Raw genomic sequence first — 25649 nt, 5'->3', positions numbered from 1 at the left:
AATTGATTTATTATTATTATTTATTTGATTTCTTGGGGAAACATGGGAAAAAGGCAGTGAGCAACGAAAGATGAAAAAAATGAAAAATAACCCAAAATATAGACAGGAAATGAGTGAAAAGAGAAAATTAAAAATAAGAAAATTAGTAAAAAGAAAAAAAAAATCAAACAAACAAGGAAATAACCTGGGAGGAGCGCCTGGGAATTACAATAATGGAACATAATTAAATGTAATAATAACAATAATAATTGTAATAATAACTATTATTATTATTATTATTATAGCTTTTCCCTAGCTTTAAAACATTTAATTTAATTTGATTTAATCTTTTTATTTTTTATTCTATTTTACTTTATTTTACTTTACTTTACTTTACTGCACTTTACTTTGTTTTATTTTATTTATTCTATTTTATTTCATTTTATGTAACTGCATTTTACTTTATTTTGTTTTATTATGTTATTTTATTTAACTTCACTGCACTTTATTTTATTTTATTTCATTTTATTTTATTTTTTTATTTTACTTTGCTTTTCTATTCTATTTTATTTTACTTTATTATTTTATTTTACTGCATTTTACTTTATTTTATTTTTATTCTATTTTATTTTATTTGACTTTACTGCACTTTATTTTATTTCATTTTATTTTTTATTTTACTTTGCTTTTCTACTCTATTTTATTTTACTTTATTATTTTATTTTATTTTACTGCATTTTACTTTATTCTATTTCATTTTTTAAAATTTTATTTTACTTTATTTTTCTATTCTATTTTATTTTTATTTTACTTTACTGCACTTTACTTTATTCTATTTCATTTTTTAAAATTTACTTTATTTTTCTATTCTATTTTTATTTTACTTTACTGCACTTTATTTTATTTTATTTTACTTGACTTGACTTTATTTTATTTTTTGCAATTTCACCAAGTTGCTCATTGCCTTTCCCCTTTGTTTCTGAAAGAAATAACACCAATTAGTTCAGAGTTCAAAGGTTTAAATACTTGCGAAAGGCGTCTGAAAGCAACACAAGAACAGTGATGTTGCTCCAGGTTTCAAAGAGTCAGTGGACAACTAAAAATGTTGCATTCTTACAGGAAAAGTTCGACATTTGGTGAAATACACTTAGTCACTTTGTTGCCAAGAGTTAGTTGAGGAGATTGAAACCACTGTTATGTCTGTATGGTAAATATGAAGACACTTCCAGCTGGTTAGCTTAGCTTAGCATAAAGATGAAACAGATGGAAATAGCTGGCTAAAAGTAACAGAATACACCTGCTGTCAACTCTAAAGCTAATTAACATGTTATTTCTTCCTTCTTTTATCAGTAATAAGCCCTTGGACTGCTTCATGTGCATGCAGGACAAATATTTCAAAAGAGGCGTCCCACTTTGCTGTTTGAATTGCCTTTATTAAAAGATACAGGATATTAGATTTGACACCAATATTTGAGGATGCAGCACTTGGTCGGTACAGGCTGGGGCATTAAACACAGACAGCCGTTTCCAGCTGGTCTGTGCCTTTAAAAATATCCCTGTAAATAACTGTATCTGCAGAATATGGCAATCATTGACATCTGGATATTGCGTCAGTATCTTTTTTTTTTTTTTAATCACATTAAATTTTACAATAAAGTCGTAAAAAAGGAAGAGAGAATCTTGCTAAACCATGCAACACCCAACAAGCCAACATTTACAGTTAGTCTTAGATCACGACGAGTTCAAATGGAGTTTCAATGTTCAATATGTTCAGCAACAATGACACTATCATATCCAAAGACTCAACACAATAATATTTCTTTTTTTTTTTCTTAAAGGGAATCGATTCATCCCTTGATATACTTCTCAGACAGCACTCCATCGTTCAGCTACCATCTTAAAATGTTTCATTGAGCAGATCGTATTCACACCTTGTGTCCTTGGAATATGAGAGAGGTTTAGAAAGGGAAACTTTTCATTTTCACTGGATGAGTAGTATCAAATCCTACGGTACATACATGCATCTCTTTCTACATTATGCACAGTTCAGTTACAGTCTTTAATTGGTCTGCTGTTATGAAACGCTCCACAAAGACTCGAGAAAACTGGTGTTTGGAAAGAAAACTGCGATGTTAAAATACACCATGTCTGAGTTTGAGAAAACACAGGTCAAAAATGCAGGTTGTGCACATTGTGAGAGCAGGTGATTCATCGTTTCACCCCAGTTTATTAACGATTTAAAACAACAATACTGGGATATTTAGAGGGTAATCTTGCTAGAGGTTTCTAAAACATCTATTTTTACTTCCTGTATAATTGATGATGTTACTTCCTGCAAGTTTGTAATTACAAAAACAGACAAAACAGACCAGATTATGTCACTCCTATTTTTATTTTTTGTCGTACCTCTATTTGGGGGATAGTTATGTTTTAAGTTTTGGAACTACAGTCTTCATAATGCCTTGTAAACAGGAAGTATAATGTCACCATGAGATCAGGGAGTTATGGGGTGGGTTTGACGCCCTTTTTTGGCACCATAAAAATACGGCAAATTAGTTCTGAGCACTACCTGTTTGAAGTGTACCCACAGATGTACGGACAAATATCACTAGATCACTTTGATACTGAAGTAAAATTAAAAGCATGATGATTTTTCAGGAAAGATCTTGAGTTGAAATTAACATTTTCCTATGATATTTTAAAAGTAGATTTTTTAGCAATGGACATCAGAGATAATGATACCCTGGGGATCCTGTAGTCACACTGGATCTAAAAAAAATACGGATTATTTCTGTGTGTCCAGATGTGACTGAGTTATGACTGAGAGGAGTGTGCATTTTGACGCTAAGAGTACAAACATGGTCCATGCAAGTATATGAGAACTCAAATGACAGCATTTGGTGCATCCCTCAATGTGCGCTCTTACCCACTGGTGGATATACAAATGTCCGTCCTTGTGGGGCCAACATGGAGCTAATAGCAACAACAAACATGGCGTCTGTGGAGGAAGGTGCTTCCCTGTCTAAAGAGACTTCATGTTCAGCTAGAGGTGGTGGCTGTTTCAGCTTCCTCTTGTTATTTCATGCTATAGCGCCCCTGTGCGTAAGTTCAATCAGGAAGACTCATCCATTCACAGTTCTCTCCCTCTCCCTCCCACTGCTTCCTCTAGTCAGCTGACTATGGGTGTTCACTCTTCTAGTTATCCAATCAAACTCCGCCCAGTTCTCTCTCAGCCAATCAGGATGCCACTGCAAAATTTTAAACCTGCGCTCTCCTCTGCTGCTGTCAGCCGTCATTTTAGGCAGAACTGTGGCGCCCTCCTCCACCCCGTCCACCTCCCGCCATCGTATCCAGAGTCCAGGACGAGCTGAACAAAGGCTCATTCCTCTACTCATCCAGATCATCAGCACTTCTCCATCTTCTCATCTCATCTTCACAACCTCTACCACCACCAGCGTCTAGACCCCCTATTCAGCTATGGATTCATCATCCTCCTTAAATCATACCATCTCAATGGGGTCTTTGGGGTCGATAGGGAATTTTCACATTTTTAAATCTTATGTGCACATGTTCATAGATTTTCTTTTTACCATAAAAACAAGTCTCTCATGATTATATTGATGCAACACTCAGCACTAAGCTTTTTGACTGGACTCACATCAATGCTGGGTAGCTCTAAGTATCTGTATTTGCCTACTTACATGGACCATGTTTGTGCCCTCAGAGTTTTAAGGCCTCCATGAGTTGCTACAGCCTCTGCCGCATCTCACACAGTATTTTTCATATCATGTCGCTCCCTCTGCGGCCTCCTTTACACTGACAACACACCAAGCAGTGACGAAGTGCCATGCGATGTCTATGGAAAGCTGCAGCGGCCGTGTGATTCTGTGGGAAAGTGCTGCCGGACTAAAAGCTGGGCAGACTTTGCAGCAATCCCTGCACCTGTACACAGAGTCCTGTGACTGCTGTGACATGTTGATGTATGCTACAAAGGATTTGTTCCTGCCTGAAACACATGAACACGCCTCCTGGCCACAGAAAAATGAGCCGCACTTCCTCACTGCTTGGTGTGTTTTCAGTGTTACTCTCTGATGTTCTGACGTGTATATCCACAGTTCCTACTGAGCATTCACATATTTCAACTCTTTGGGGACGTCTGTTCGACAGCTATTGGATTTTTGTTATTATGCATTGTATGTGTATATCATATTTCCCTTTGTGCCACAAACTGACTTCCTTTTATCGCCTGTTTTTGCTGATACATGAAGGCAGGGTGGGAGAAAGGAAACTGAAAGAAAAAGGAAAGGTAGACTGGTCATCCAGAAAGCTCCGTCGTGTGGACGCCTCTGCATGGACGGGTTATAGATGTAGAAGAATCTTGAAGAAGGCTATAAATGCAGGGACAGAAGGCAGAGAGACGGGGGAGCCCCATCAGGACACCTGCATTAAACAGACAAGAAGAGAAAAAGGAGGAAGAGGAGGAGGAGTAGAGCCTCCTGACTCAGGCCGTCACGAGGCTGCTCCCACAGGACGAGATGGAGGAGGGTGAAAGGGAAAGGAAAAGAGGGAGGTGGAGAACAGGAGTGAAAGAAGGGAAGAGATCATCTCTCACACGCTCTCTCCCTCTATTCATTCCAGTCCTTGGTGATGTCGAAGTTCCACTCCCAGCTCAAGCAGACGTTCCTGTCGTCGTCGATGAGGCGGGATGTGACCTGATAGTGGCCGCGTGACATCATGCCTTTGGGTGCCTCCTCCACCGGGCATAGAAACTCGATCACCTCTGCCTTGGGGCCGTAACTTCCCACCATGTACGTCACCTTGTCCACTGCAGGGAGACAGAAAATGGACACTTGGGAGAATGCTACTGACTAATGAGACAAAAAGATGTTTGTGGCTCCAGAGGGAGCTGAGTGAAGTCTAGTAAACTGCCTCGAGTGTCAATGTGTTTCAACCAGAGTCTTCATCAGGGTGTAATTTTAGGTCATAAATGTTAACTGTGTTGATGCTACTTTTCCTCCACTGCAATAATAGATGCACAGCACACATGATGGAGGCTGAGTTGCATCTGAAATCATCTGTTCTTTGGTTAAACTGCAGGGCAGAAATGATGAACATGGACACTGAGTGATGTTCAGTTGCTTCATGTGTTCTTGTCAGTTTACATGTGATGGAGGCTGAACTGAACTTACCTGTAATTCCTTTTCTGGTGGTCACATGATGGTACCGCAAGCCAGCAACGATTTCTCTGTTCACCTGCAGACACACACACGCACACACACACACACACACACACAGAGTTTCATCAGATCTCCAAATCTGTCATTGACTTGTCTGTCAGTTACTGATAAAACTGGCACCTCAATGTTAGCATAAAACTAGAGTGACCACAGTGTGTGGTACATTGTTTCCTCTGTGACTTTTAGTCCCTTGTGTGGATACTACATTTCCCACAGTGCAACTTAACAGTTTCTTTTATTACACTGCTCCTGCTGTCTTAATGCCCTCTTCTGTCAAATATCCATCTTCAGATTTTAAAGCAGGCTTTCTACTCTATATTGAAATGTCAAACCTAAAACCGAGATAACAACTCTGGATGACATCAGTATGATGTCATCAGGGCGCGTCCTCCAGAGCCACAGATGACATCATACAGCCATTTTCACGGGCTGGGCAGTACTCGTAGTGATGACTAAACTCAACTGGTTGGTTGGTTGGATGAGTGAACATAGATAGATAGATAGATAGATCTACATTTGTCTAATATAAATACCTTTCTTGTATATTGATTTCCATGCTTTTAAGAACATCTCAGGCAAAATGCTCACACACAGTGAGTGTGTGTGAGCATTTTCTTGTTCGAGGTGAGGTTGCATTAAAAAAAAAAAAGAAAAAAAAAGAGCACAGTGAAGCCATCTGTCCAGCAGGTGTCCTCACAGCAGAGCAGAGTCAGTCACTCAGATTTTTGGTCAGTCTCAGCACATCTCTTTCTCCCCACAGAGCCAAGTCCCTCGAGTACTCCCTCTGCCTCTACCCACACACATCACACGCTTTCTTTATAGCTGCATTTTGAGTCCCCAGCTGTACTTCCTGTACACACCCAACTGTGCAGCCACTTTCAGCCCCAACACCATCAAGTCTGCTGACGACACAGCTGTGGTGATGACAATGAAAAGGCCATCCTGAAAGAAGTAGAGGATCTGACCTGCTGGTGTCAGAACAACAACCTACTCCTGAACGCTGGCAAAACTAAGGAGATGATAGTGGAGTTTTGGAGCAGCTGCAAGTACCTCGATATTCACTTCACTGAGGCCCTGACCTCAGACGCCTGAGGAAGTTCCAGGTATCGCCTCAAATACTGTGGACCTCCTTTTGCCTTAATTCTTGGTGTCATAGATTCAACAAGGTGCTGGAAACATTCCTCAGAGATGTTGGTCCATATTGACATGATGACATCACACAGTTGCTGCAGATTTGTCGGCTGCACATCCATGATGAGAATCTCCCGTTCCACCACATCCCAAAGGTGCTCTATCGGACTGAGATCTGGTGACTATGGAGGCCATTGGAGTACAGTGAACTCATTGTCATGTTCAAGAAACCAGTTTGAGATGATGTGAGCTTTGTGACATGGTGCGTTATCCTGCTGGAAGTAGCCATCAGAAGATGGGTACACTGTGGTCATGAAGGGATGGACACGGTCAGCAACAATACTCAGGTAGGCTGTGGTGTTTAAACCATGCTCAGTCGGTACTAAGAAAATCTCCCCCACACCATTACACCACCAGCAGCAGCCTGAACCGTTGATACAAGGCAGGATGGATCCGTGACGCCAAATTCTGACCCTACCATCTGAATGTGGCAGCAGAAATCCAGACTCATCAGACCAGGCAACGTTTTTCCAATCTTCTATTGTCCAGTTTTGGTGAGCCTGTGTGAACTGTAGCCTCAGATGAGAGATGTCATGCCGTGCATGAAAATCCCAGTAAATACTCAGACCAGCCCGTCTGCAGCAGGTCGTCTTGACCATGTCTACATGTCTAAATGCACTGAGTTGCTGCCATGTGATTGGCTGATTAGCTATTTGTGTTAACAAGCAGGTGAACACGTGTACCTAATAAAGTGGCCGGTGAGTGTATGATCAGGTATTCAACTTCTCCCTCAGTGTTTACCAGCAGCTCCACTGAGTTTTACAGATATGATGAACAGCAATGACCGCTGAATCGAGTTCCTGGGTTGACCTTGTTGTTTGTTGGTGCATTATTCTTGTGGCTAACAGGGCGAATGTAGAAATACTTAATAATATTTAATGTTATCATTGTTCCATAAACATCCTTTCTATAGCCTCCGGGTACGCTCTTTCTCTCATGTATAACTGCTCTGCATTTCCTTTCAAAAACGCTTCATCGTCTGCAGTCTGTATTTATTTATAGTGAACATGACATGAGGATGCAGCTTGGGAAATAGCTGCTGTGTGTTTACAGGAGTGCCGAGGGGTTTGTTTGTTACAGAGTGGGAAAAGGAGAGGGAAGAGGACGGAGGTGTGAGAAAGTGATGATGATGGTGGGGCAAGGAGAGAAAAGATGAAGATGAAGAGAAGACGGCAAGAAAAAGGAAAAGACGGTGATACAAGGTAGTGGAGAAAGAATACTCAGACATTAATGCAGAGGGGCATTAGAGGGAATGAGTAATGGAAAATTATTAAGAGGAAGAAAGACCTACCATGGTTGTGCTTAATATTAAATGTGAACTGGGAGGAATTTGGGGCAGTTACCAATGACAAAATGAAAGCTTTGTACTCACTCAGCTGACAACTTGATGATCACTTCAGTAAATCATTTGGGCAAAAATGAAGCACAAACAGGAGCAGTGGTTGCCTCACTATTGTTGGGCAAGTTACTCTGCTGGATTTTCTACTCTTTTCTTCCTTTCTTATAATTGGAACTGACACAACAGGAGTCAACAGCAAAGCTAGCAGCTCTGTGAGGCTGTACTTGAGCAACCTGCTAATCAAATCTTAGCCAGAATAAATGTTAGGATTTTAGATCTCTCCAAATCACAGATATGCTACATTCGTACATTACATTTGTAGCTGAGTCAAAAATCGATAATAATAAAAATACTAACTTTGTTTGTCGAGCACTTTTGAGCTGAAAGTACAAAGTGTTTTCCAAGGTGAAGAAAATACAAAACAAAAGTGATACTAATAAAACATAAGCATATACTACAAATGCCTACACCAACATATACACTTAAACACATATATACCTGTAGCATACATACATACACACATGGCTGTAAACACATATACTCCCATACACACAATAAAGCCCCTTTTACACTGCCAGAGATTCCACAAATGTTGGGCCGTTTTGCCGGCAAGCTGTGAGCATTTAAACACACGGAGCCAGATTGGCTAGTTGATCCGAGGTGCCCAATTTTCCACCTCCTAGGGTAGTCATATTGGCAGAACCCTTTTAGTTTAAACAGACCGAGGCGGCCCTCCACAACGGGAGGGGCTGTTGAAGACTTGTGGAAGGAGCTGTTGATGACGCCGCACGTGCGACCCACTGGCGGTGGATAAACAGGAAACAGGAAACGCAAACCTGACAGACACTGTAAAGATGAGCAACTGGGGAGACAAAGAATTGTGCACCCTCCTTGCCCACGCAAACGAAGAGGCCATTAACTGTCAGATGACGGGGACGGTGAAGAACGGGCCGACTTACGAGAGAATCGCGAATGACTGACTAGCTGCGGCTTCCCTCCCACGTCACTGTTTACGTCACACACTGAGCTACACGTTTTGTTACTTGTTCACGCCCCCCATTGCCCCGTAAAAGGCGCATTCTGTATAAACAAAAGTAGATAGGCGGCATTTTGCTACACTCCCTGATTTTGTTTTTATACTGCCAATGCTGAAAAAAGACTGATTGGGCTTTCCTGCAAATTTGCACAATTCCTGTCTAAAAAGGGCTTAAGTCTTCTCAACTGTCAGGAAAAGCCAATCTGTAAAAGTAAGTATTCACATGAGATTTAAAGATGTGAACAGAGACGGCTGGTCTGATGCTCAGACCTGAGGGGCCTGTTTGAAAATATTCCTCAGCTGGTAAAACCAAGACTGGACTATGTTCCTTACATGTTGCTCCTAAATCAAATCACTATCCAGAATAACACCCAGATTTTTTACACTTGATTTTATGTTCACAGCGAGGGGGCTGACGAGTGGCTGAATTTGTTTTGAGATATGTTCGGGGCCAGTGTTGGAACTTCTGTCTTTTTGGAGTTAAGTTTAAAAGAAGTTTTGGGACATCCATCTTTTTATGTCATCTAGGCAACTATAAAGAGGAGCTAATTTTCTGGTGTCGGACGGTATAAAAGGTAGAGCTGTGTATCATCTGCATAGCTATGGAAAGAGATGTGATGACATATTATCTGTCCCTAACGTAACCTGTATGTCTTTGGACTGCGGAAGGAAGCTGGAAAACCCAAAGAAAACCCACGCTAACATGGAAAGAACATGCAAACACAACAGAGGAGTCCAAGCCAGAAAATTCATATATGTACCAAAGAGATGAGGTATTTCAGTAAAAGCCAAACATTTCAACCTGCTGGTGGCGCTAGAGGAAAAGTCAGGGAGATCAGAAAAGGCAGTCGGCTTCGACCTCTGGGGAGTGTCAGCGCAAAATGCATCCAGTCGTTGCTGAGATATCTCAGTCCGGAGCAAAGTGGTGGACTCACTTTATCATCCGTAAAGTCATCCTGCTTGCATGGCAAACAATAAATTTCAAAGGAAGGCTTTCTAATTTTAGAAAAGCTAATCAATCATCAGACTTTGGAAACTAACTCGCTGACATTAGAAAACAAGTTGCCCCTCCGGTATTAATCCTTACCGGCACTATGAAATGAAACAGCACTGAAAAGACTCATTAAATATGATAATGGTCTTGTTTGATATTGTGGTTTAATTGTACAGCACATGGTGGCTTACTCAGCACTGCCTCTCCTCCTACCTCTTTATCACTTACAGTAAATATCTGTTTGTTCTCTCCATCCATACACACAGTAATCCATCCGTGTTGTAAAGTACAGTAGATCTCTCCATCCTTTAATATTCCTCTGTGACTGCATCCATCAGTCTTACCTTGAAGTATATCTTTAGTCTGTATGTCACTCCTTCCTTTAGGGTGAAGGTCTTCTCCTTCAGAGCGCTCAGGTCTCCTGCACAACAACAATAAAACATCACCGATGGTCAGTATGACTCATAATGACATCACCATCTTCAAATGACTCACTGCATGATGACACTGCTGATTATTTTCACATAAATAAAGCAGAACTGCATCAAACCATCTGAAAAAACTGCTCATCTTCATCCCAGAAATGTCTTATAGTTTTTATCAGATAGTATTTCTGTGTTTTTTCTTTATCTCCAAACTGTATTTACTGAATATCAAAGCAAATTATGGACAGCATGCGGCATGTTGAGCTTCAATTAAGATTTCAAATAACCATAAATACAGAACAGATGAGAGAAAAAAGGAATATGATTGGCGTAAAGAAACTAAAACAAAATACACTCACAAATTTTGTCATCTATGAGGAATAAAAGGTGGCAAAGTTACTTCAGATAAATTATGTGAAAATACAGAATATGACTCGAAAGCTTTTCATTCTTGGAACTCATGAGCAATGCTTAGTTGAGTTTGATACAATAGCAGCTGGGAAAAAAGCAACAGCATGTTTAGGAGCTTAGTGGTATACAATATTTTTAACGTGGCTCACCACATGATAAAATCATTCAAAGGTACATTCAGTTCAGGGGATTCGGAGCATTTCCTCTTGTGTTTTTGGCTATGTATAACTGAAGTCACACTTCAAAGGTTAACTGTGGTATTTTTCAACCTGGACCCTGTTTTCCCATGTCACTGTGAAAAGTTGTGGATGGTACCAATAGAGCTGTTCGGTACCATCCCATGTTTGGTCCCCCCTCTGTTGGGGAACCTAGCACACAGAACTGGTACTAAAAGTAATTCCTTTTCATAAGTTTTACATTAATAAACTAAACTAAAAAAATAAAGCATGTTTAGCAGCAGCTGGAGTCTGAGGAAAAAAATCTCAATTCACTGGGCCGACTGCTGGCAACTTTGAAGGTGGAACATTAACTTGTAATGTTACTCAGTGCATGAGTTGAGGATGTATATGCAGCATACCTTAAATTTTAATATGGCAACTCTGACCATTACTTTGTGCTTGGATTATGTGAACTGCATATATTCTAATCCTCACGTGGAGAAAAAAAGCGTTGTTGCTGTGGGTTGCAGCAACACTAAACCCCTGAGCTTGCCTGAGAAGGCCTAAATGCACACACCTAGTATTCTAAGTATCCCATCAGTAGACTCTCACTGCAGCCTGTTTTATTTTGTTCTGAAAATGTCAGCGTGCAGCCTTGTTCTGTGGACGATAAACGAGGTGCAGACTGATAAAGGAGGAAATACAGTGAGTGCTGGACGGAGCAGTGAGTGACAACAACAGAATCAGAATCAAGGAATCAGAAATACTTTATTGATCCCCGAGGGGAAATTATTTATGTTACAGGAGCTCCTTGCAAGAGAGAAAAGATATGTGAAAATATAAGAAATTTAAACAATAGTATTTACATTTATATAGTTAAATAAACAGGAATTATTAACAAACATAAATGTAAATAAATATATATATATTGTAAACTGAACAAGATTATTTACACAAACAGAATATATACAGTCAGGGTGGATGGGGTTATTGCACAAGTTAAATTAAATTATTGCAGTGTGTGAAAAAGTCTCAGGGCCACTCAGAGGGAGGAGTTGTACAGTTTGATGGCCACAGGCAGGAATGATTTCCTGTAGCGCTCAGTGGTACATCTTGGTGGTATGAGTCTCCCACTGAAAGTACTCCTGTGCCTGACCAGCACATGGTGGAGTGGGTGTGAGACATTGTCCAAGATAGTTCGTAGCTTAGACAGCATCCTCCTCTCTGACACCACCATCAGAGAGTCACACTCCGTTCCCACAACGTCACTGGCTTTGCAGATCAGTTTGTTGAGTCTGTTGGCGTCCGCCACCCTCAGCCTGCTGCCCCAGCACACAGCAGCATAGAGGATAGCACTGGCCATCACAGAAAATCCTGAGCATAGTCCGGCAGATGTTGAAGGACCTCAGTCGCCCCACATTTAAGAGCACTGTTTGCAGAGGAAACGCTAGGGTCTAGGTACCATGTCTGAAGGGTTACTTTTAGTTCCAAAGGTACCGTACTGAAAGTGTTTGGTGGAAACGGGGCTGAAGTGACTAAGGGAAACAACAGCTTTTGAAACTGGTCCAGTATTGAGTAAGAGGGCACTACCACTTGGGCCAATTGTGCACCTTCAATTTATATCCTCTAAAAGTTCTTGAATTTGCAACTGACAGGCTCAGATTGTTTTTTAAGTATCTGACAACATTATGGAAAGGATCCCTGTAGAGATAGAGCTTTTTGTTACAGAGTAAGAGCCTTCTGTTTAACCAGAAACAGCCCCGAAATTGCTATCGCCAAACCCACCAGACTCCATTTAAGTTTAATTTGAAGTCAACAGAAACAAAATGAAATTCACAAAAATCATCTTGGCTAATCTCTCCACTGTTAAAACAATCACAAACTCTGGTTTGGTTGCAATAAACCCTTAATTCACACAGTTAGATGTGAACATATGCTGCCTCTATACACGCTAAAATAGCTATTTATTCTGATGGAGTCTGGTGGGGCTGTTTCTGGCTAAACAGAAAGGATCATACGCTAAAGCAAAAAGATCTTCCTCTGTAGGGAACCTTTCCATAATGTTCTTTGACACTTAGAATAACATTCTGAGCCTGTCAGTGGCAACAACAAGCACTTTAAGTGAATGTAAATTGACAGTGCACAAATGCCCTGTGTGATTACATTGCAGCTTGATTTGTTGCTGCCAAGTGCTGCCCTCTCGCTCTAGACTAGAACAATTTCAAAAATTGCTTTCTGTATTAGTCACTTAGACACAAAAACGTGGGGAAATAGAGTCTAGGTTGAAAAATAGCAGTTACCCTTTAAAGGTGGGATGCCTTCTGCATTCATACCCCCGTTCTACTCTGAAATATTGGTTATTTAGAGTCACTGGTAAAACCACAATTGCCTTTGGCGTGCTGTTGGGTTGAATGAGTTCATATTGAAAGGAAGGAAAAAGCATCCTGGGCCATTGTAAAAGCACAGCAATCAGAAATGCATCCACCGCCTAATCACTTTATATCTCAATTTAAACCCAACCATCAGTCCTGAGTGCCTCCTAATGGACAGGGAGGAACAGAGGAAGGAGGAGAGGAGAGGAGATGAAGGAGAGATAGAGGAACGGGGTGAATAAAAACAGACAGCTGTGACACGATGAGGAAGAGAGGCAGAAGACGGACAGGCAAAGAAAGGAAGTGACCTACAGATAACACACACATAAACAGAGCATGCAGCTCCATCAGAAGTGTGCTGCATAGGGGTTAGAGGTTTGATTCCCACTGGTGTCACCCGTATTAAATATATATATGCATTGTGGCACTTTAAGTAAAAGCCTCTAAGAATCGGCATATTGCTCTATTGCTCTCCCCGCTCTGCTTATGTTGACATTCATGTTTTCACTTTAATTGAGAATCCACCCCCTGTGGTTCGGGAGCTTTATATCCCCACAAGAAACACTTTTAATTCCCCATTAGATGAAATCAAAAACATATGTCATGGAGCTAATAAAGCCGTTCCTCAGCGGCAGATGATTTTTTTCACGGCTCCATCTCTGTCTCTAATCTCTTTCACTCTCTCTAAGAACTGTGGTATGTAAATCTCCTCTCTCTCTTCTCCTCCCTGTGATTCGTCTCCTCTCCTTCCTCTCATCCCTGGAGACAGAACAGAGAAAGGATGCTGGCCTCCCCCGGGAGCGTCTGACTGAGAAATTAGGTCAGTGTGGAGAGCTGTCTACCTGTTCTCCTCACCCACATGCACTCACACACACCCTCACACAGAATGTACTCATGCAAGTATGCACGCAAGGATGCACATGTGCCGGCAAAGCTACACTCTGAACACACAGCCGAAGCTCACACTGGGCAGATATTGAAATACTGTACTGATGCCAGAGAATCCCTGAATATTAAGGAATAAGTTATCTGAAAGATGCCCCTTACACTGTGTTAATTTGCTTTATGACCTATTTTATGTATTTAGTTTTGTTGTGACATAAGAAAACCACATTTTTGTAGCTGCTGCTTCAGAAAAAATTAAAAGAAAAATAAGATTTAAATCGTAATCCAAAAGACATGATGCATTTTTTGTAGCTAAAACTCCCCAACAGTGTATAAAGCAGCTGACAACAGCTCCACCTTGATGGATGACAACATTACACGACTGAGAGTCTGCAGCCATGCTAGTGTAAGATGAGCTTTATTTTCCTGAGGACGAATCCAGTAGATTGTCTTGTTTTTCTCTGTTCATTTTTTTTTACATCTGCATAATTTAATGTTAAAGGGAAATTTTGGTTTATTTCAACCTGTCTCCTATCTTCCTAAATTTGTTTCAAGTGACTAGTGACATAAAAATAATAGTTAGCATGTTAGCCGTTAGCCTAGATACAGCCGGGGCGCATAGTAGCGTCAGACCTGTTAAAACGTAAGTGAACGGGCATACTTCAAGTGCAAAGTTAGTCCACTAAACAAGCTTTTTTTCCACAAAGACCGCCTCATATCGTTAGGATAAATGTTAGAGAACATATAGAAAACGACATGTAAATGTTGTCTTACCTTACCGGTGTGCTGCCATGTTTGTTTACCATCTAGCTCTGCTTTCCAAAGCATGGCCGAAATATCGCGAAATATTTGCACTTGAAGGTTGCCCGTTCACTTACATTTTAACAGGTCTGACGCTACTATGCGCCCCAGCTGTATCTAGGCTAATGGCTAACATGCTAACTATAATTTTTATGTCACTAGTCACTTGAAACAAATTTAGGACGATAGGAGACAGGTTGAAATAAACCAAAATGTCCCTTTAACTACATCCATACATTGTTTACATATTTTATTTTGCTCTTTACATTAAATTTGGAAGTATTTCATAATGCACGCCTTACATGCAGGTAATGAGAGTTATGATTAAGTTTGACGGAGTGATATATAAGATGTGAGATGCCACTGTAGTTGTCGATGTTCAGTTGTTCTACATTCTTTTTCAGACATTAAAGTGGATCACAGAGAAGCTGTCCCTGTGCTCTTACTTCACCCTCAGCCCTTTGATAGTTAATTCAGTATCTAGTAAGTTTAGAGGTAAGACAGGAGAGAGAAACCTGCCTGATACTACCAGCTCTGTGAGGCTGTATGGGCACTAGTGATGGGAAAGGAGTTATTTTCAGTCAACGCAATCGCCAAAAGAAAATGGTGGTGGTGTTATACTTTGCTGCAGGTGGAGGAAATGCTGGAGACACCTAGACAACACCCCTGACAAGCTCCAGAGCATTGTTCAAGACCAACAAACAACATCACCGGTTGTAATTTTACAAGTTATTGTTGTTTCCAGCAGCTTTTTAGGCTCCAAATGTGGGTGTTTCGTAGCAACTCATCAGGGTGTTTTCAATGGCTTTTTAGGCACGAGAAGTGGTGGATTTTTTACCAAGACATGGCTGCATCTCCTGCCAGGATTGTGCCCCCCAAACTGGGTATTTTAAGCCAAATATGATCTTTTCCAAACCATAACCAAGTGGACTTTGTGCCTAAACCTGACCACACGTTAACCACAGGTTGAGGACACATAAAGTCTTAACGTATGTGTTAGATAATAACATGCAAATGTAACGTTAACCATGGTTTGCAGGAACGTCTGGTGTGTTGTTTCAGTACACTATATCACTAGAATCTGTTCACAACTTGAAAAGATTTGTTCGCTGAATCGTTCAGCATTTAACCGGTGCTATACTTGCACAGAGTCTCACTCACTAAACTGAAACACAGCTGAACGTTTAGTTTCGCTTGCCAAATAGTAAACTAAAAACTGAGAATTTAATTTGATAAAGAAACTGTTTGCAAACTGAAAGCTGAAGTCTGACCCTAAAATGTACAGCACGTACATTTTTTGAGACACCTATTTGGCACTTCCCACTTTGAGACTTCAAGAGATGAAATGGAGGGAAGAGGAGGAGGGAGGCTAGACCAACTCAGTGACTGTCTATCACTCAGGGCTCACATCCTCTGTGTCGTACGTTCAGCTAATGAATCACCGAACATACAATCACTCACAAATCCCTGCTTGTTTTCTTGCAATGGAACTGAGAGATGAACGGACACAAAACAGCGGTGCTTTGAGCAAAAGGCTAATGTGCTAACAATATTAACCATGCTGATGTCGTTTGTCATAGTTTAGTATGAGAGCATGCTGCATCAGTGGTTATAACCCAGTGTTATAAAAATATAATAATTCAGCACTCTAAGGACTATTCTGCATAATGAACTTTTATATTCAATGGTACACTGGAGCTAAAGCACACAATAAATGTGGGGTAAAGATTAGTGGAGAGGCCGCCTGCTTGGCGTGAGTGTGTGAGTGTGTAGCAGCCTGCGTGCTCAGCAGAACAACCCTGAACCCTGCAGGAACATGAAAGTTTAACAAAGCCGGTGCTTACATTTAGGGCACCAAGGCACTGGAAAGTCATGGTCGAGGATATTGCTTTGTGTAGTGCAGTCGGGCACCAGGCCAGTGCGGTATGTGACACACTATATATCACAGACCAAAGTGCTGTGCTAAACCTTATTGCGGGGAAATTACCTCACACAGAAATAATGGTTTACAGCACATTTTGTAGTAAAATGTTTACATTTGTTGATGTTTGACAAACACCAAACTAGGTCACAGGATTGTGCATATGTTTTTTGCATGTGTGGCCCCACTGGGCGAAGAATCCTTATCTCTGGTGGTTGTACTCCTGTATCCACTGAAACACAGAGACACATTAAAAGATTTTTTTTACTGCCAGCTCAGTCTGAAACGAAAGCGTTGATTATGTTTCAGTGCATCAGTGTACAGGCCAATGATCTAAGCACAAGCGACAATTGAAATTACAGCGATGGGTCGGGTCTGGGCATTTTTAGGCAATTCTGAGCAACAAGCAGAAGAATTGGAAGACATTTAGGAATTTAGCAACACAATCTGCCTTTTGCATCAGCTGAGGCTTGAACTCACAATCTCTGAGACTAAGAATCAATTTCTATCTCACTGAGCTAATTAGTCAGTAATAATTCATGTGTAGCTTCACAAATTGACTAAATCAGACGTGCAGGTTTAGCAGCTGTCCATGCATGGAAAAGCAGATTTCAAACCACTGTAAAAAAATTCGAAACAAAAATCTGAAAATACACATATTGCATCTAGACAGCATGGAGATGTTGGTAATTTGTTTGTAACAATGATTGATTTGCTCCATAAGTGAAAAACTGATGTTTAAAACTGCCATTTTTACATTGACTCCAATTGTTCACATTAGAGCAAAATTCAAAATGCTGTCAAAAATTCAGTTTTTGAGATAAAATTCTGAAATTTGCCACACATCATCTACCATGACTCTAGAATTTTGTCATTCTTTTTCATGAACATTGAAGATTTATTTAGCAAGAATTTGCATGTATATTTTACAGTACTGTCTACAGTCAAACATTGTGATGCACTGTAGGCTCAAAAATCTGAGAAACAGTTTTTGTAGGACAGTCTGAAGATGCTCTGTAGCAAGTTTGGTGTACTTTAGACACTTGCTGTAACGCCACCATCAGGACTACTGGCTTGAGTTTACAGCTGAGGATATCTGGCATGAGTTTTCACCCATGGGAAGTATGATTTCCTCGGAAGAAGAAAGAAGAAATAAGAAATAAGAAGAATACCTAGGATTACAATAGTGTCCTGGCAGCTTAGCTGCCTGGACCCTAATAACAAAGAAAGAGTCTTGAGAGCAAGAATAAATCTGAAAGTTAAGTCTAGTGGCAGTGCTGATAAAAAGGAAGTGATACACTGGATAATACTTAAAGCAAAAATGTAGTAAAGAATTCAGAAAGAGGAAGTGCAATGATCTGAGGCACTAAAAAGTGGTCAGAGTGGTCCAATGATTAGTACTTGCTTCAAATGTTTCACTTGACCTCATAGATTTGGGTTGGAAGGGGCCTGCTACAACTACTAGTAGGTTCAGATGGCTGTTATCAGCCCTGTCAATTGCCGTGTTTATCATTTGACAGTGATCTCTAGTTAGATCGGGAGCTAAGTAGGAAGTCAGGTGATGTAATGATAGTATGAAGAGTGAGAAAGTCCATACACAGAGTTGGCCAGAATGGTGAGTGGGTAAAAAAACCCACAGAACTTTTACCCAAGAGAATGTGGTTGCTGTCCCATCTGAAATCAAAAGTCAGCATTGACTCATTTTAACTGATGTATGTACGTTTGTCATGTGATGTATTAAAACTTATTTAAAACTATACCATGACCTTTTTCTTATCCTAACCATGTGCTTAAATCTAATTAAAGAGTAACAAATCCTTTCTTGAACTGATAATGGGCCTTTTAATGGGCTGATAGTGGCCTTCTGGACCTAGCTGTCCCTCGCTGACCCATATCTATGAGTCTGAGAACCACTAATAACGCTCATTCATTAAAATGGGTGACACACCAGGGAGGTTGCAAACAAGCCAACAGTTCAGCCAGCTTATTTAGGTGAAACAGGAAGTGAGTGCTCTCTTTTATCATGCCATTAATAAAACCCTTAGTGCACAGATCAGTGTTGAAATAAGTCGGTCTGTGATGGATTTAAAGTAAGATTGCCTGTCGGTCTTTCAAAGGATCTCGCTTTGCTCCCAAACCTAAGAAATGATGACTTAACTACAGAAATAACCCAAGTAATAATCACTTAGAATTATATACTGATTTAAGGATAGATTCTTACAGTATTACAGTGGTTGAGTATGTTACATTTGCACACACCTGAGTGCCAGAGGGAACACTTATGAACTGAGACGCTGACATGGACCCAAACAACCAGAAGTTGAAGGTCTCTGATGGGATGACCAGTGAAGCGTGCAGTAACAGCGAGTATCTCTTTTCTCTTCTACACTCACACTTTCAAAGTGCACAGCCATCATCTCTACTATGGTGCAATGTAGCCCCCCCCCCCTTTGCTACCCCGTGTTTCTCCAACATAAACACACACACACACACATGCAGAGTAGTAAATGCTCGTCATCACTTATGGCACCATGCTGCATTGGTAACAGCCTATAGTGTATAATGAGGTCTCTAATGCATTCAGCCACCAATGGAAAGTCCATTTCACATCCAGCCTGGTGCCGGCTCGACTATCTAACTGCAACATGATACACCAGCAGGACCGATTATGACCCTGCTGCTGCTTACGCTATAGATTAATGATGAAAGAAGCTTTTCCCTCACGCAGCATTCTGCAATTTCTCTTCTTCTCTTTAGCTCCACAACACGAACACACACATTCATCCAAACTAAATCTAATCTCTGTTTGAATGGTTTCCAGGGAGATTGTTTCTTTTTATTCAGCAATTGGATGGATAAATAAACAACACGGCATATACAGTAACAATTGGATAGCAGCGTTCATTAGACTGTGTCTGACTGGTAAACATCCCCAGCTGCAGTTTGTAATCCCTCTTAAAAATGTAAGGGTGCTTTCAGACCTAGAGTTGTCTTGCTTTGGTCCCAGTCAGGGACTTATTTTGTCTCTAAGTTACATAATTGCCAAGAGTTGGTTTAAACTCACGCTCCCAGTTTGCAATACAGTCTTTCTGTTAAATTTTGTATCGCCCAAGTACAAGCAGAGGTTACTCAATTGATTTTCCATCCACCTTTTACTTCGTCCATCATCTGTGATTGAGATCAGATCTGAAAGCATTAGCTCTGTCTGGTGTGGGAGAACAGCACTGAGCTCTTTCCACTTGGTGCAATTCAGCATGTCTTCCATTACACAGTGAAACATGCACATTAAAGGCTGCGCGATACTCTCCCTGTGTTTGAATCAGAGGGAACTGCGTAGTACAAAGTCAGCATCGCCTAGCAACCAGGTGACCTTTCCTATTAGCAGTCTGTGATTGTGTCTTTTTGTGTGTGACTGTGCAATCGTGTGTGTGACAAGCAGGAGAATCCTCAGACAAGGGGAAATCAGAGCAAATGCAAGCAGTGAGATCATGAAGAAACACACACACGTAAGGGTGGGCGATATGTTTTCCAGCTGGCCACCATCAGCCCAACAACCAGCAAATGCTGATTGTTGTTACACTTGCCACTTTATTAGGTACATCTTGCTAGTAACAGGCATAGATTTAATTGGCATAGATCCAACAAGGTGCTGGAAACATTCCTCAGAGATTTTGGTCCATATTGACATGATGACATCACACAGTTGCTGGAGATTTGTCGGCTGCACATCCATGATGAGAATCTCCCGTTGCACCACATCCCAAAGGTGCTCTATTGGACTGAGATCTGGTGACTGTGGAGGCCATTGGAGTACAGTGAACTCATTGTCATGTTTGAGATGATGTGAGCTTTGTGACATGGTGCGTTATCCTGCTGGAAGTAGCCATCAGAAGATGGGTACACTGTGGTCATAAAGGGATGGACACGCTCAGCAACAATACTCAGGTAGGCTGTGGTGTTTAAACCATGCTCAGTTGGCACTAAGAAAATCTCCCCCACACCATTACACTAGGGCCACACCGCCCGCGGAAGCGCCGCGAATAGCCTCGAAGCGCCGAGAAGAGAAGGCAGTTTCCTTTCGGCGCCCATGTTAACCAACTGTGTCGTCCACACTGGCCGCGCCGCGCCGGGAAGCTCCGCGGCAGGCTCACAATTTGCAGCGATCAGTTCGGCGTCTGGTCTATTTTCTGTGCGAGCCGCGAGCGAATCTGACAAGCCAGGCAGTGAAAAACAAGAGCTGGGAGCAGAATCGCTTGTCGACGGCGTGGAGAAATGCGCGTCTGATGTGAACGGAAGTGCTCCGGCGCGCGTGAGAATTTCGGTGCGCTGCGCTTCCGCGGGCAGTGTGGCCCTGGCGTTACACCACCAGCAGCAGCCTGAACCGTTGATACAAGGCAGGATGGATCCATGACGCCAAATTCTGACCCTACCATCTGAATGTGGCAGCAGAAATCCAGACTCATCAGACCAGGCAACGTTTTTCCAATCTTCTATTGTCCAGTTTTGGTGAGCCTGTGTGAACTGTAGCCTCAGTTTCCTGTTGTTAGCTGACAGGAGTGGCACCTGGTGTGGTCTTCTGCTGCTGTAGCCCATCTGCTTCAAGGTTGGACAAGGTGTTGTTGCTTCAGAGATGGTCTTCTTACACAGTTTATTTTCAGATAGTGTTACATAAGACATCACAATTACTTTTTGCTTCCCTAGACGACTGCATGAGGCGTTCCACTGGCCTGAACACGGAGCATACTTGCCCTGGGCAAGTGTTAATGTCGAGCCCTGATTCCCTGCTGTCTCCCTCTGCTGCCTGCTGAGCAGCGGCTCTCACTCGTTCTTGGAGACAGACCATTAAATTAGCTAAAAAAGATAACAAACAACACATACACACAAAAAACAAAAATGGTAATGTACGCAGCCAAACGCTGAAATCGCACACTCACAGCCACTGCTGTCCTGTTGACACACCCTGACACACAAGTCAGTGATCGGTGAACTCACAGACACAGATCGATTCTTTCCTCAACGTTATTGCCTGAGTGACATAATCTCTTTGCAGCCATCTGATTACCATGCACCGCAGACACACCAACTCACACACACATGAATGTACAGACACCTCACACCCCCTCCCTGAATGTCGCTTTCGCCTGCACCCAGGGGAGCATGTCAATACTGCTCACTAAGCAAACATTTAGCTGTATCTCCTCTCTCAAGCACGGACACACCCACTGCAGTCTTTCTGCACATGAAAGGCAGCATGTGGGGTGAGATGCCTTGCACCGGGGCGCATCAGTAACCAAATCCACAGCCATTAAAGCAGGAGAGAGAAGAATAAACAGAGGAGTGATGAGAGGGACGCACCTGTCAGGTCCATGGTGATTGGTTCAGGAGCTGTGTCACACAGCAGGGTCAATCTGGTCACCTGGATGTTCGGCACGTTGGGGTCTGGTGAGGAAAAACAGTCTGGTTATGACAGTATTCATTCATTTTACTCTTCTTGTAAAGTTAGATCAGAAGATCGAGTCAGGAGATGATTAGCTTAGCTTAGCATAAAGACTGGACGTAACCATGCACGTCATACAACACATTATATATTGTTTGTTTAATCCGTACACAAACAGAAAAAACTACAAGTTGTGGTTTTATGGGAGGTTATGTGTTGGACTATTTCTTCAATAAATGGTCTTGTAAAACAAAGATGGTGGTAGTGATTCAAAGATCTGAGGATAAGTGAAGAGAAGGCTACAGCGATCTACAGCAATGCTTGCGGCTTTGTACTTAGTAGTGCTTTGAGCTAAAAAAAATCCCCACATCTTAGTTTAGTGTGTTAGCATTTGCTAATTAGCACTAAAGGCGACAGGAATGTCATAGTTTTCACATTCTCACTCCGACCTCATCACATATCGATGTTTGGTCATGGACTTTCCACATTTTTTTTCTCCAACAACAAAAGCACGTGGTTGGGTTTAGGAGAAAGTCAAACCCTCAAAAGAACAGGGTTTGACTTTATAATCTTAGGGGACGCAAACATCACTCTCCCAGATGAAAGTCTGTGTTTGTTAGACCCATCCACCACCTGTCCTGCCCGACCTACTCGGACTTTCGCCGCCTTAACTTTCGCTCTTTTCCCAACAGGTTTCCCCCTGAGGCCACTGAGCTAACTTAAACTGTAACGGTGACTCGTACTCGTCATCCTCCGCTTATCTGGGTCCGGGTCGCAGGGGCAGCAGCCTCAGCAAAGAAGTCCAGACAGTCCTCTCCCCAGCCACTTTCGTCAGCTCTTCCAAGGGAACCCCGAGGCATTCCCAGGCCAGCCGGGCAATGTAATCCCTCCAGCGTGTCCTGGGGTGACCCCGAGGTCTCCTCCCAGTTGGACATGCCCGAAACACCTCCCAAGGGAGGCGTCTGGGAGGCATCCTTACTAGATGCCCGAACCACCTCAACTGGCTCCTCTCGATGTGGAGGAGCAGCGGCTCTACTCCGAGTCCCTCCCGGATGTCCGAGCTCCTCACCCTATCTCTAAGGTTGAGCCCAGCCACCCTGCGGAGGAAACTCATTTCGACCACTTGTACTCGCGATCTCGTTCTTTCAGTCACTACCCAGAGCTCGTGACCATAGGTGAGGGTAACTGTGACTGGTATCATAAATACGTTAAAGGGCGGCTTTTTTCGCCAGTGTCTGACCCCACAAATCACTGCTCAAGTGCCATATTTCGACGATTTCGGATTGAGTCAGTATATCATCAAAGTCATTAGGATTCATCCTCTGGAAACCATGAAGTTTTGCACACAATTTAATAGTAATCCATCAGTGGGTAATTCAGATTGCCACCTCTTCTGGGCTATATGCCTTTGAAAAGGTAAACCCATCCCCATTATGGTTTCCTTTTGTCTTTTGTTAAACAGTTAGTAGCAATCTATAAAAAAAATATGTTATGAAATAGATACTTATTCTACATAAACTATAAATAAGCTGTAAAACTATTCAATTAAATGAATAATTCCTTACTTTCTTTTGGTATTTTTTGTTATATATATATGTATGTATGTTGGCGTTATACAATGTCCCTATTCAATCATGTGACGAGATGAGCTTCTTTCTCTGTGTTTTCAGCTGTAGTGCCATCACATTTCAACCACAATCAAACAGAACAAATGGAAATGGGAATGTGACTGTGTTTGTTGCGGCAGTTGACATTTAACAGAAGTTTTATCAAACTTGGTACAGTGCAATTATCTTTTGGAAATTATGCATGACTGATGATTTTTCATTTAACAGTAAGAAAAATCTCACTGACCCGCTGCAGAACTCCAAAGTACCCCTGAGGATATCTATACGCTTATTCGAGAAATGCTGATCTAGTTGTTGAGTTATTTCAGTCTGAGCCAATGTGGCGGATTGACTGACTGAATTAAAATGCCATTTCTAGAGCCACACTGCTAGAACGGCAAAAAAATATTAAAAGCCCATTGAAATTAATGTTGTAATTGTACATATTGAAATAACACAGTCTATACACATCAGTTGCAGAAGACCACTCCATCATCAGTATTTTGGGCTATCGGGATTCAACATGGACAGATTAAAAGATAAATGGCCTCTGTTAGACAATAAAATCCTCCCTTCCCCTTTACGCTCCTCTTTACTTTTTCTTTCTTTATTACAGCCTCTCCCAGTGTTTTCAGTGTTACTAAGATGTAGATGGGGCGGTGCTGAGTTACAGCAGTGGGGGAGTCAGAGCTTTTCTACTGATATCAGCTGTCATGGCCCGGCTGCTGGGTTAGAGATGCTGAGGCAAGCAAGTCTGTTCTAGTGTGTGTGTGTGTGTGTGTGTGTGTGTGTGTTTGATCAGAAGTTGATGACTACGAGGGACTATGCACCAAGTCGTTATATTGAGTGAATAGTGTTGCAGCAACACTGGGTACCAGGGTGAATCACCAGCTCTATCACCTCAGATAAACAATAAACAATAAACACACACCTGCCAGCATTGGTGTCATCCCCAGCAGGGTCTGCTTGTACTTGACCAGACTCTCGTCATCTTTGTCCAGTTGCTGAATCTCATCCAAAGTCTTCTGGACCGGAGCGACGTAGTTTAGGTTTCTGTCGTCCTCCTCCTCCTCAATGTACAAATCCTTCTTGTCAGCCATGAGACCTGCCAGAAACAAGAGAGAAGTCCATTAAAGGGATGCTGTTATATGTTACAGTGATTGATTAGCAGTTTTCACCAGGTGATGTATCTCCACACTCCTGACAGATGAACTCAGCTTCCTGTTTGACACCATACGTCATGTTCCAAATGTGTTCATTTGAATTTACTTCAAACTGGATTATTACTGTTCATAATACATCCTCCTGAGAGCCCAAAGTCCCCATGTGCTCAAACGAGATGATACTTAAGTCCCAGTGCCCTCAAATGAGATGATAATAAAGACTCAATGTCCTCAAAAGAGACAATACTTAAGTCCCGATGTTCTCAAACGAGACGATACTTAAGTCCCAATGTCCTCAAATGAGATGATAATAAAGACTCAATGTCCTCAAACGAGACAACACTAAAGTCCCAATGTCCTCAAACGAGATAATACTTAAGTCCCAATGTCTTCAAACGAGATAATACTTAAGTCCCAATGTCCTCAAACGAAACAATACTTAAGTCCCAATGTCTTCAAACGAGATAATACTTAAGTCCCAATGTCTTCAAACGAGACAATACTAAAGTCCCAATGTCTTCGAAATAATACTTAAGTCCCAATGTCTTCAAATGAGATAATACTCAAGTCCCAATGTCTTCGAAATAATACTTAAGTCCCAATGTCTTCAAACGAGATAATACTCAAGTCCCAACGTCTTCAAATGAGATAATACTTAAGTACCAATGTCTTCATACGAGATAATACTCAAGT

At 41.6% G+C, this 25649-nt stretch overlaps 1 protein-coding gene across 5 annotated transcripts in view; it reads right to left on the bottom strand.

The window, feature by feature from the left end:
• Window positions 1–1391: 1391 nt before the first annotated feature.
• The window catches only part of arhgdig (Rho GDP dissociation inhibitor (GDI) gamma), a 62076-nt gene continuing 37818 nt past the window's right edge, over window positions 1392–25649 (bottom strand). For all 5 annotated transcript variants that reach the window (XM_049560160.1, XM_049560161.1, XM_049560163.1 and 2 more), the window contains 5 exons: window positions 24725–24898; window positions 22105–22188; window positions 10121–10197; window positions 5169–5232; window positions 1392–4804 (listed from right to left, as the gene is read on the bottom strand). In XM_049560160.1, coding sequence (XP_049416117.1) covers window positions 4605–4804; window positions 5169–5232; window positions 10121–10197; window positions 22105–22188; window positions 24725–24893 — 594 coding nt within the window. In that variant the 5' untranslated portion in view covers window positions 24894–24898 and the 3' untranslated portion in view covers window positions 1392–4604. The remainder of the gene's footprint in view (window positions 4805–5168; window positions 5233–10120; window positions 10198–22104; window positions 22189–24724; window positions 24899–25649) is intronic.

The sequence above is a fragment of the Epinephelus fuscoguttatus genome, linkage group LG19 (assembly GCF_011397635.1).
Source record: "Epinephelus fuscoguttatus linkage group LG19, E.fuscoguttatus.final_Chr_v1".
Classification (NCBI taxonomy): Eukaryota; Metazoa; Chordata; class Actinopteri; order Perciformes; family Serranidae; genus Epinephelus; species Epinephelus fuscoguttatus.
Note: the sequence above shows the minus strand (reverse complement) of the source record. Positions and strands in the feature narration are given on the sequence as shown.